This window comes from Nerophis lumbriciformis, linkage group LG09, assembly GCF_033978685.3.
Source record: "Nerophis lumbriciformis linkage group LG09, RoL_Nlum_v2.1, whole genome shotgun sequence".
Lineage (NCBI taxonomy): Eukaryota > Metazoa > Chordata > Actinopteri > Syngnathiformes > Syngnathidae > Nerophis > Nerophis lumbriciformis.
In genome coordinates this window covers 14,172,501-14,186,129 of record NC_084556.2, presented here as the reverse complement: position 1 = coordinate 14,186,129, position 13,629 = coordinate 14,172,501, and the positions used below count along the sequence as shown (strand labels likewise).

The following is a 13,629-nucleotide window of genomic DNA, read 5'->3' as shown; positions in this document are numbered from 1 at the left end:
TGCTGCGTGCGAAGCTGAACACACCCACCAATCACAGTGGGGCATATGGCTCTCGGGGGCGGGACCTCCATGCAATCAGAGCAACATTTCATAAAAGGGAACATTATCACAATTTCAGAATGGTTAAAACCATTAAAAATCAGTTCCCAGTGGCTTATTATATTTTTCGAAGTTTTTTTCAAAATGTTACCCATCACGCAATATCCCTAAAAAAAGCTTCAAAGTGCCTGATTTTAACCATCGTTATATACACCCGTCCATTTTCCTGTGACGTCACATAGTGATGCCAACTCAAACAAACATGGCGCATAGAACAGCAAGCTATAGCGACATTAGCTCGGATTCAGACTCGGATTTCAGCGGCTTAAGCGATTCAACAGATTACGAATGTATTGAAACGGATGGTTGTAGTGTGGAGGCAGGTAGCGAAAACAAAATTGAAGAAGAAACTGAAGCTATTGAGCCATATCGGTTTGAACCGTATGCAAGCGAAACTGACAAAAACGACACGACAGCCAGCGACACGGGAGAAAGCGAGGACGAATTCGGCGATCGCCTTCTAACCAACGATTGGTATGTGTTTGTTTGGCATTAAAGGAAACTAACAACTATGAACTAGGTTTACAGCATATGAAATACATTTGGCAACAACATGCACTTTGAGAGTGCAGACAGCCAATTTTCATCAATTAATATATTCTGTAGACATACCCTCATGTCAGCAGGCCAGGGAAGCTAGGGTCGATATTCTTCTCTTGATCATCTTCGGTGGCATAAGGGACCGTGTGAGCCAAGACATCCAGGGGGTTTAGCTCGCTCGTCTGCGGGAACAAACTGCCGCCATTGCTTGCCGTGCTACAGAGGGCCTTTGTCCCTGAATTGCTCACACACTCCGGCAGATTCAATGGGGGTCTGGCGGCAGATTTCTTTGACTTTATCGTTGGAAATGCATCTGCTTTGAGTGTCGCAGGATATCCACACATTCTTGCCATCTCTGTCGTAGCATAGCTTTCGTCGGTAAAGTGTGCGGAACAAACGTCCAATTTCTTGCCACTTTCGCATCTTTGGGCCACTGGTGCAACTTGAATCCGTCCCTGTTTGTGTTGTTACACCCTCCGACAACACACCGACGAGGCATGATGTCTCCAAGGTACGGAAAACAGTCGAAAAAACGAAAAATAACAGAGCTGATTTGACTCGGTGTTTGAGAAAATGTAACGTTGTGACGTCATCGCTCCAAGAGCGAATATTAGAAAGGCCTTTAATTCGCCAAAATTCACCCATTTAGAGTTCGGAAATCGGTTAAAAAAATATATGGTCTTTTTTCTGCAACATCAAGGTATATATTGACGCTTACATAGGTCTGGTGATAATGTTCCCCTTTAATGACGGAAAGTTACAGAAAATTGTCATGGAGAGTTTTCTTCCATGCCTGGCCTCGTATCTATTGGGCATACACGGACATTCGTCCCAGTGTGCTGCTTTCACAACACTTCCCCAAAAACATTGTTCAAGTTGCTACCCAGCAGGACATTATACGTACTATATGTATGTCTCTCCGACAAAATCATTCAAAGTGATACTTTCGCAGCGGAATAAAAGAAAAGTAAGGAAGTCAATGTAGCCTAGTCTTTTTTTTTTTTTTTTGCATCAGGCTATTTTAATTGCCTCACACAATGAAAACTACAGTACATATATTTCTATATGATGTCATTTGTTGTTTTGTCACAACAACAACGACACGGCGGATAACAAACACTCTGGGAGCGTTCGTCTTTTTGCACTCGCCATCCCCGGTACTTTCTACCATCTGGTGTTCATGTCATCAAGAAAGACATGAACATCAAGCGCAAAAGCAAAGGAGAATGTTAGCGGTCTGCCATCCGCCGAGCACTGTGCTGCTGTTACGGTCAGGAAAAAGAAGGGGAAATGACGCACAAATTGCGGTAAAGACGTTCTGTGTGCATCAAGACCTACTGCGCCTGTCGGCTAAACACGATAGTGACACCAAGTGGAATTAAAATATATTCCACGGCCCCAAATATTTATTTACTTAATTTCGTATTATTTCTCTAAAAGAAAAAAAAAAGAAATTTGAGAAGATCGGCACTTTTTTTAACAAAGGTTGTTTTTTTTTAATACCCACCCAAACTTGCCCTCCAGCACCCCCCAGGTAAACTAAGTTTGAGACAGCTGCCATATAGTCTCGTCAAACCAAAAACAAATACAACTACCAAACATAGCTGAAGGGCAGGTATAAAAGTGTAGTCATCATGAGGGGGTGTAGTAAGGAGGTTGTCATTTGCATCTAACAACTCTGCTTCTCAAAACAAACCATATTTAGATGCACCCAACATTTAAAGTAGCTGTAAGAGAGCAACATCTATGCAAAATATTGACCAAAGAATCATCAATACTTGTTATGTAGACCAAATTACAAAAATGTGAAAACAAATCTTGATATCCCCTTTAATTATGATGTAGTTCTGCTTTTGAAGTTCTCATTCCCTGTTTTTGCTGGTCAGCTCGCATTTTGTCATTTACATTTTAGTGGGCAAGATGGACTCATGCCAATATTTTTCTTTTTATTAACGTAAGTGGCAGTTACGATTGACACAAACCATGCCTGACTCTATGTCCAGTGTCACGATGTTTGCCACTCATACAGCCTGGTCCATGCCACTTTTTAATAATCCATTTGGGGAACCCTTTGGGACAATTTACTGAGGTATACTGTATTTGTGTCATATAAAACAACAAAAAAAACGGTTGCATGTTGACATTTCTGTAATATGTTTGTCTGTTGTTTTGTAAAAAAAAAATACATACTCTTGTAAAAAAAAAATATTCTCATATTAATTTTAATGAAATAAAAATAATTCTGATAAGTACTTGGGAAGGAGTAGGACAAACCAGCAGTACAATGTATTATTTGTTTACTCAATGATTGGGTCAAAATCCACAACCCAATAGTTGGGTTAGGAATCACCCAACATTGTAGTGAGCATAACTCAACATGTGTGTTCAATTAATTAAACCCTATAGTTGGGTTATGAATAAACCAACATTGAGTTAGCATAACGCAACTTTTTGTCACTGCCAGGGCGCATTCCAAAGCGCACTCATCTGTGCACTCTGCTGATTGCGCTTCCAAGAGCGCACCTGGGCGCCCTCTTGGTTGTCACTCCGGCATCCGGCTGGCCGGTTATCACTCACCGGCAATCAGCACACCTGAAGCTGATCATCAGGCCTGCCTTCATAAGCCTGCACAACCTGCTATCACGGGCCAGAACGTAGTCATCTGTTCCCGTACAGTAAGCCGACTAATGAAGCTCTTTGCATTCTCTCTCTGGTCTCGTGTCTTCCTTGTCGTCCTCCCTGCAGCCTGCCTTCGTTCCACGTTTCGAGCTATGTGTCTCGTTTTCCCGCGTTCCCTCTGTTTCCTTGGTTGCCTCTTGGATCTCAATCTCCCGCTTGGACACGGACCTTCGAAGCTTTGCTATAGCCCCCGGATTCCTGCCTGCTCACGAGTCTACAAGCCCGCTATGCCCCTGTTGGACTTCCGCCTTTCTCGCTCATCACTCATGGTAACACTCAGCAATTAATTCCTACCAATAGTCACACACCATACACTCTTGGATTTTGTCACACTCCATTCCCTTGTTTATTTTATATTATTATTTGTTATTTATATATATATATATATATATATATATATATATATATATATATATATATATATATATATAGTTCATATATATAAATAAATAGCGCTTAATACTACGCCCCAGGTGTCTGTGCCGTCTCCTCCTCCTGTACATGTAACACTTTTGGTTTAAATCATTCAACCCAATAGTTTGGTTGGGAATAACCCAACATTGAGTTAGCATAAAGCAATTTTTGGATTAAATAATCCAACCCAAAAATTGGTTTTGAAAAAATTAACCCAAAATGTTGGGTTAAAATAACCCAAACAATGGGTGCATCCTTTTCTGAACCAGCACTTGGGTTAAAAATGGGTTATTTTTTTTAAATGGGTTATTTTTTTACCCAACTATTGGGTCAAATTGCGCAACCCAATAGTTGGGTTAGGAATCACCCAACATTGTAGTGAGCATAGCTCAACTTTTGTTTTCAATAAATTAAACCCAATAGTTGGGTTATGAATAAACCAACATTGAATTAGCATAACTCAACTTCTGGGTTAAATAATTCAACCCAATAGTTTGGTTGGGAATAACCCAACATTGAGTTAGTATAAGGCAACTTTTGTGTTCAATACATTAAACCCAATAGTTGGGTTATGAATAAACCATCATTGAGTGAGCATAACTCAACTTTTGGGTTAAATAATTTAACCCGATAGTTTAGTTGGGAATCACCCAACATTGTAGTGAACATAACTCAACTTGTGTGTTCAATACATTAAACCCAATAGTTGGGTTATGAATAAACCAACATTGAGTTAGCATAACTCAACTTTGGGGTTAAATAATTCAACCCAATAGTGTGTTTGGGAATAACCCAAAATTGAGTTAGCATAAGGCAACTTTTGTGTTCAATACATTAAACCCAATAGTTTGGTTGGGAATAACCCAACATTGAGTGAGCATAACGCAACTTTTGTGTTTATTACATTACACCCAATAGTTGGGTTATGAATAAACCAACATTGAGTGAGCATAACTCAACTTTTGGGTTAAATAATTTAACCCGGTAGTTTAGTTGGGAATCACCCAACATTGTAGTGAGCATAACGCAACGTTTGTGTTCAATACATTACACCCAATAGTTGGGTTATGAATAAACCAACATTGAGTGAGCATAACTCAACTTTTGGGTTAAATAATTTAACCCGGTAGTTTAGTTGGGAATCACCCAACATTGTAGTGAGCATAACTCAACTTGTGTGTTCAATACATTAAACCCAATAGTTGGGTTATGAATAAACCAACATTGAATTAGCATAACTCAACTTTTGGGTTAAATAATTCAACCCAATAGTTTGGTTGGGAATAACCCAACATTGAGTTAGCATAAGGCAACTTTTGTGTTCAATACATTAAACTCAATAGTTGGGTTATGAATAAACCATCATTGAGTGAGCATAACTCAACTTTTGGGTTAAATAATTTAACCCGATAGTTTAGTTGGGAATCACCCAACATTGTAGTGAACATAACTCAACTTGTGTGTTCAATACATTAAACCCAATAGTTGGGTTATGAATAAACCAACATTGAGTTAGCATAACTCAACTTTGGGGTTAAATAATTCAACCCAATAGTGTGTTTGGGAATAACCCAAAATTGAGTTAGCATAAGGCAACTTTTGTGTTCAATACATTAAACCCAATAGTTTGGTTGGGAATAACCCAACATTGAGTGAGCATAACGCAACTTTTGTGTTTATTACATTACACCCAATAGTTGGGTTATGAATAAACCAACATTGAGTGAGCATAACTCAACTTTTGGGTTAAATAATTTAACCCGGTAGTTTAGTTGGGAATCACCCAACATTGTAGTGAGCATAACGCAACGTTTGTGTTCAATACATTACACCCAATAGTTGGGTTATGAATAAACCAACATTGAGTGAGCATAACTCAACTTTTGGGTTAAATAATTTAACCCGGTAGTTTAGTTGGGAATCACCCAACATTGTAGTGAGCATAACTCAACTTGTGTGTTCAATACATTAAACCCAATAGTTGGGTTATGAATAAACCAACATTGAATTAGCATAACTCAACTTTTGGGTTAAATAATTCAACCCAAGAGTTTGGTTGGGAATAACCCAACATTGAGTTAGCATAAGGCAACTTTTGTGTTCAATACATTAAACCCAAAAGTTGGGTTATGAATAAACCAACATTGAATTAGCACAACACAACTTTTGGATTAAATAATCCAACCCAAAAAATTAAATTTGAAAACATGTGTTAAAAACAACCCAAAAAAGGGGTGCCTCCTTTTCTGATCCAGCAGTTGGGTTAAAAATGTGTTATTTTTTAACCCAACATTTTTTAGTGTGCATACATGCGCAAGCGCATGGACGTGAACACAATGTGACACACACACAAACACACGCACGCACACACGCACACACTCTCTCTCCCGTCCCCAGCCAGTTGACACGCGGGCACGTGTTGGGTAAGGCTCCCCGGCACGAGCACGCGCACAAAGTCGAATAGCATCACATAAGACAGAGACGACGAGGAAGAAGAAAGAGGAGGTGAGAGAGAGTATGGAGTGGAGATTCTATACTGTTGACCAATGAGCTGCGTGCACAAAAATAACACAAAAAAAATAAAAAATAAAAATAAGGGGGTGGGGGGGTGGGGGGTGGGGGTAGCTGCATCACATCGTGCACACTGACGAGCACGGCTGACGTCCCCTGCCGGGATGCAAATAGACGCATGACACATCACACACAGCTGGAATGTTTCATTGTGAGTGCAAATAAAAAAGCAGAAACCAATAATGATAATAATGCCATCATGTGGCGTGTCTGGCTTTAGCAATGCGCAAGGGAGGGAGGTTGGATGAAAAATGTCCTCTCATTTGTAGTTTAACTTGACTACAGAAATTATAGGCTGGCTGGTTGGTTGGATGCTCGACGAGCCAGTTTTTTTGTTTTTTTTTTTCTTTCTCCTCTCTCTCTCTCTCTCTCTCTCTCTCTCTCTCTCTCTCTCTCTCTCTCCGTCTCTCTCCCCTCCCTCCCTTGCAGATGCACGCAGCTCGGCGCGCTCAGTGTGGAGTGGCGCGGCTGGCTGCAGCGGCACATTGGCTCCATCCCCTCTCTTTCATCTCATCCCCCCCCTCCCGCCACATCTATCTGCAAAAAAAAAAAAAAAAGTATATATTTCTGATCGCCACCGCACCAGGAGGAGGATTTAATTGCGTGCGTCTGTGGGTGTGTGCACGCGCCTGCGCGCGCGTGTGTGTGTGAGCAGAAGGAGGGTACAGGCTCGTCACGTCGGTGCAAGCTGGTGAGCATACACACTCTTTTTTTTTTTTCTTCTTTTTTCTGTTTGTGCATCCTCCTGTTTGAATGTTCGAATTAGGGGAAGGGTGTGTGTCTTGTCTCTTAGCAGCAGCGGAAGTTAGATAGTGTCTTTTATGGGAGATTTCGTGCTCGTCTTTTGCATGGAGAGTGCGATTATTTATTTGTTGCATGTTTAATTTTGTTGGAAGAGAGAGAAGGGGGGTAGAGTAAGGAAGAGAGATAGAGCTGCGCATATATCCCATCCAGCAGCCGCCAGCTAGAATTCGTCAGATCTGAGATCACATAGGATTTTTTTATTTTTATTTTATTTTTTTTATTTTTTTGCATCATTTTTTTTGTAGCTCAAATAAGTTGGAAGCGACACGATCGACTATAAGGCATCCATCGAGCCCATATCCTGTAAGTGTCTTATTTTTATTTTTTTTTATTCATATTTTTTTTGCATGCAAGAGAGAGAGAGAGAGAGGACGAGTTGGAGATGTTCTCAATTTGGGAGTGGGATGAGATTTTTTTTGGATGCGTGAATGCGCGGTGGGCCACGGACAGAGAAAGAGAGAGAGCCCGAATTCAGCACCATGGACAGCGCTCCCAACAGCGCGCCGTCGCTCCGTTACGCACGAACTAGATCGCCTTGCAGGGATGCCAGTTGCATGCTAAATTTCCACCCAGCCACAGCACCCATAGGCTGTAGATAAGCATGTCATGTTTATCTATGTGTGCGTGTGTGTGTGTATGTGTGTGTGTGTGTGTGTGTGTGTGTGTGTGCAAGTTGTACGATTTTTGACACGTCAAACAAATCTATACTCATTTTTGATGTGTATATTATTAGGGGGTTTTATGAGTAATAGCACCTCGCTCTGGCTGACATGCGTATATAGCCACTAAATCATGTTTTTTTTTTTTTTGCATGCTTGCATGCATCATCATGCTCAACATCCCGGCTTAATGACTGCATGAGGAGGAAGCAAATGCTCTTATTTTATTTAGAGAGGGGAGAAGGAGGAGGAGGGCGGGGAAGGGGGGATTGATATTGCGGCGTGGCGTCGCTTCACATTGCAGGAGAGCGAAGGAGGCGCCGCACAGGTGCTATAGAACGTGCGGCTGTATGTAATGTCGCCTTCTTTAACGTTAAACAGAGGAGTCGTTTTTTTTCCCTGAATCTAAAAAATACGATTACAGATCCTATTCGGTAAATGCGACCATGGATAAGCCACGTGCCGCATGTTTCCCACCCTTCATGTGATCAAATGCTAATGGCATCTCTTCTCCCCAGCTGTGAAAGGTCCTCCTATTCAACAATGTGTGGACGGGGCACCGTGGCCTCACTGTGCCTGTTGGCTTGCTTGCTGGTGGCCTTCAGCGGCGTCCTGGGTGCGAAAAGGTAATCAGTCTCTTTATCTGTCAATATGTGCATGCACACTCAACAAAACACCTTACGATGGTTCTTATTGTGTTCTATTTATTTATTTTTTTAAATGGCTTTGAAACAATCCCTTGCAGCGTACCCGCCGTGGTTGTACAAGTGGGGCATTCCCACAAGACACCTCCACGCTTATTATATGCAAAGAGATAATGAGATCAAAGAGATAAGGAGCCAAAATAGCCACGATCCATGTCAGAACATAGCATTGCACATTTGCAGCCGGTCTAATTAATATGGGATTGTGTCACATTTACATAGCTGACCCCACTCTGGATCATAATGTGTGTGTGTGTGTGTGGTTGCGTGAAAAATCAAGCAAAACACATTTTTGCAAGCTTGACACTTCCACATTGATTAATTATTCATTACTAATGAAGCAATAATTGATATGAATTGTTTTTAGGCGGGTAATGACAATGTTATGCACACTGTTACGCACTAATAAACAATTCATGTTGGCTCACATTTTTGGCCACTCAATGTCTTTGTCAATCCTCTTAAACAATAGTCAATTTATAAACCGAGCATAAGTAATCTACTGTGATTCTACTTTTGTTGTTGTTGTTGTTATGCTTCAATTTTGCTAGCTACTTCCGAGTATGCACAAAAACCATAGTTGCAAGCCCCAATTTTCATAGTTTTACTCAATTTACACTCATTTTCATTTACCTTGTGGACCAAATCCATAAAATTCAGTCTGATTGTTTGAAGATTATTATAATTCTAATCATCCAGATGGGGTAGAAAAGGTGTGTGTGTGTGTGTGTGGAGGAAAAAGGGGTAAGCAAGAGAGACATCAGTGTGTGGCGCACTGTTGCTGTCTAGATGACCTGTAGATGGAGATGGTGCACAATGTTTTATGAGGAAGTGGGGCCCCCCCTGCCTGATAAACATGGGAAGTCTTCCCAAATGCACCTTACAGCATTTTCACTTTCCTGTTTCGTTGTATTTATTTCCCTGACGAGCAAACATTTACCCTTTTAGGAGGGAATCTGACACACAATCTGAATAAACACATGAAGCGGACTGTAAAACATGTCAACTCTGCGCGTAAAAGTGGGATGGCACCATGCAGTGGTCCAGATCTATAAGTCGAAGACTCATTCAAGGGAGGCGAATACGGTGCTTTCTCTAATCGATCACAACATTTTTGCTCGTGAGCAAGGATGTTGCACTCACTGGGGCAAGGAGTCATAGTCACACCCCCTTAATAGCGTTCTATATAAATTTAGCCCAAACCAATCAGCAATATCGAGATTTTTGCAATACATTTACTGTCTTATTGGTGAATTATCACTCTCCAAAGACAAAATCTTGTCCCTGTGTGTGCATTAAAAACAGCTTTTACAACATTAAACCACAAAATGATCCTACAAATTTAGCACCTGCAACACAGATCTGTGGTTTGACAGCCATACATGTAATAATGGTTCCTGACGAATACAAGTTGTGTATGTCTCTGCTTGTAATGTGTTGCAAGGTTAAAAATAATATCTGTTCGACCAATAAATCCATGGAACTTGAAAATGAATGAGCTAAAATGTACTTGTATTGTCTGTCCAATCATTCTCATGGCTCAATAGCCAAAATTGGCATGAATGAGTTTAATTGAAAACCAAAAACATGGGCAATCAGCGATTTGTTTTGTAGATATGTTCTGACCTGAAAGGGAAACACTCTTTATACGATACAATGGTAAAAAGGTTGGTCAATAAACTGTGAATTAGCTTCAAAATCATTTTGTGTTTACCAAGGGATGGGTACCTTTCACATTTAAGCCGGTACGGTACCAACTCCAAGTACCTGGAATTGAATACCGGTATTCAAAAGTATACATTTTCAGTACTTTATGAAAAACGTTAAATTGTATATTAATAAAAACAACGTATTGTACAAACCCCGTTTCCATATGAGTTGGGAAATTGTGTTATATGTAAATATAAACAAAATACAATGATTTGCAAATCATTTTCAACCCATATTCAGTTGAATATGCTACAAAGACAACATATTTGATGTTCAAACTGATAAACATTCTTTTTTTGCAAATAATCATTAACTTTCGAATTTGATGCCAGCAACACGTGACAAAGAAGTTGGGAAAGGTGGCAATAAATACTGATAAAGTTGAGGAATGCTCATCAAACACTTATTTGGAACATCCCACAGGTGAACAGGCAAATTGGGAACAGGTGGGTGCCATGATTGGGTATAAAAGTAGATTCCATGAAATGCTCAGTCATTCACAAACAAGGATGGGGTGAGGGTCACCACTTTGTCAACAAATGTGTGAGCAAATTGTTGAACAGTTTAAAAAAAAACTTTTTTTCAACCAGCTATTGCAAGGAATTTAGGGATTTCACCATCTTCGGTCTGTAATATCATCAAAGGGTTCAGAGAATCTGGAGAAATCACTGCACGTAAGCAGCTAAGCCCGTGACCTTCGATACCTCAGGCTGTACTGCATCAACAAGCGACATCAGTGTGTAAAGGATATCACCACATGGGCTCAGGAACACTTCAGAAACCCACTGTCAGTAACTACAGTTGGTCGCTACATCTGTAAGTGCAAGTTAAAACTCTCCCATGCAAGGCGAAAACCGTTTATCAACAACACCCAGAAACGCCGTCGGCTTCGCTGGGCCTGAGCTCATCTAAGATGGACTGATACAAATTAGAAAAGTGTTCTGTGGTCTGACGAGTCCACATTTCAAAATGTTTTTGTAAACTGTGGACGTCGTGTCCTCCGGACCAAAGAGGAAAAGAACAATCAGTATTGTTATAGGCGCAAAGTTGAAAAACCAGAATCTGTGATGGTATGGGGGTGTATTCGTGCCCAAGACATGGGTAACTTACATATCTGTGAAGGCGCCATTAATGCTGAAAGGTACATACAGGTTTTGGAGCAACATATGTTGCCATCCAAGCAACGTTACCATGGACGCCCCTGCTTATTTCAGCAAGACAATGCCAAGCCACGTTTTACATCAACGTGGCTTCATAGTAAAAGAGTGCGGGTACTAGACTGGCCTGCCTTTAGTCCAGACCTGTCTCCCATTGAAAATGTGTGGCGCATTATGAAGCCACAACGGAGACCCCGGACTGTTGAACAACTCAAGCAAGAATGGGAAAGAATTCCACCTGAGAAGCTTAAGAAATGTTTCTTCTCAGTTCCCAAACGTTTACTTAGTGTTGTTAAAAGGAAAGGCCATGTAACACAGTGGTGAACATGCCCTTTCCCAACTACTTTGGCAGGTGTTGCAGCCATGAAATTATAAGTTAATTATTATTTGCAAAAAAAAAATAAGTTTATGAGTTTGAACATCAAATATCTTGTCTTTGTAGTGCATTCAATTGAATATGGGTTGAAAAGGATTTGCAAATCATTGCATTCCGTTTATATTTACATCTAACACAATTTCCCCAACTCATATGGAAACGGGGTTTGTATTTAATATTCAAAAATAATGACAACAATTTTATTTTCTTACACTTCTGAGTCTCATTTGCAAGTATGCATTTATTTCAATTTGTCCGAAGTATGCAGGTATTGTCAAAAAGTACATTTTGCCAGTCTCGTCTTTTGTTGAGCCCTACAAAGTGTTTATACTGGATGTATTGTACCTATTACACACTAGCTGTTTAATTGCAACATGCATCTTAATTGTAGATTTGATTGCCAAATTTGGAGGTTTTGCAATCGCCATGTGAAATCACTAATGCTAATCAGTGGCACGTTATATGGCAGATCCATTGTAAATTAGCATCGAGTTAGCACATTTTGAAAAGTAGTGCTTTACTTTTGAGCTTTGTTTTGTTGGCATAGAAAATTGCAGTATTACTTACTACTCATACATGTCGTTGCCCGCCAAATGCTTAAGCTGGAAATTACGTTATGGGCAACAAAGGAATCAAAATACAGCACGGTTTGATTTGACATGAATTGCTACCTGATAGTATTGAAGTAATCCGGTTGGTACCTATAAAAGTACCAAATTCAATACCCATCCCTACGTTTACTGTTATACCGTGATTAGCATCTACAGTATAGTATGGAAATAAAAATGTTCTCAGCTAACTGCATAACAAAAAATCATGTGTTACGAGGTTGTAACAGATAAAATACATCAAAAGAAGATTACTACTTGATTTAATCTCAACAATATAGTGATAAATGTGACAAAAAATAATTAGATGAAATATAAACATACTATTAATAAAATGTATTGGACATGAAAACACAGAAAAAAATGGATTTCCATTGGTCCGCACAAGACGTTGATACAACGTTGATTATACATACATGTCCTTTAAAACTGACTTTGAAACAACGTTGCAAAATAGTTGCATTTTTAAATTTAAACAACATTGATGTCTAACGTTGGATCCAAGTTCTTGGTTGGGACACGACCAAATTTCAATGGTCAAATCAACATCACAACCTGACATTGAATAAACGTTGTAAAAAAGCATGTTGTTTCAATGTTGTATTTGTGTTTAAAATATTGGTTGGAAAATTACCAAAATTCAATGGTCAAATCAACGTCAGAACCCAACATTGATTCAACGTCGTCGAAAAGCTTGTTGTTTCAACGTTGCGTTTGAGTTGCTCAATGTCACGACCTAATTCAACAAGATCTCAACGTTGTTTTAATGACTGGTGCCTGCTGGGACTCTATTTAGACGTGAAAAAGTATCACAAACAACATATTTGAATGAGATTCAAATAAAACAATGACTGGACTCAAACAAAAAAATCAGGAGGACGACTAAAAATAATTTAAGATCTCCTGATTAGGCCAGTAACATGAGTAACTTTAAGGAACCGATAAATCAAACGATAAAACACACTTTCTGGAAAATCTGCCTTTTTACGCCTTTTTCCCGTGTCCGTACGATCACAAATTAGGTGGATCAACACGGCAATTTTCCATCGTCAGTGCTGTAACAGGTGAGGCCTTTCCGCAACGTTTAGACAGGGGTGTAAAAATGAACACAAAAAAATGGTCACTAGCCGGCAAGTACATTTTTTTACGCCACACCTGACGATCTGATTGCCGGATGTCATGTTGCTGTGTAAAAGTGGTTCTGTTTAAAAAGAACCAGGCAGGGTTTCTGTGTAAAATAAGCTAATTTATCCTGGGAACCGTGATCCTGTGCAGTGTTTTGGAATATGTATTTTATAAGAGTTAAAA

The 13,629-nt window shown here is 39.8% G+C and overlaps 1 protein-coding gene across 2 annotated transcripts in view; it reads left to right on the top strand.

Annotated features, from left to right (window-relative positions):
- The first annotated feature begins 6,791 nt into the window (after positions 1–6,791).
- Positions 6,792–13,629, top strand: part of gabra1 (gamma-aminobutyric acid type A receptor subunit alpha1) — a 78,954-nt gene continuing 72,116 nt past the window's right edge. The window contains exons 1-2 of one of the 2 annotated variants that reach the window (XM_061962527.2): positions 6,792–6,994; positions 8,285–8,392. In XM_061962527.2, the coding sequence (XP_061818511.1) occupies positions 8,310–8,392 (83 nt within the window). In that variant the 5' untranslated portion in view covers positions 6,792–6,994; positions 8,285–8,309. Of the gene's footprint in view, positions 6,995–7,053; positions 7,411–8,284; positions 8,393–13,629 lie in introns of those variants that run through there. The other variant, XM_061962528.2, reaches the window with a different exon arrangement.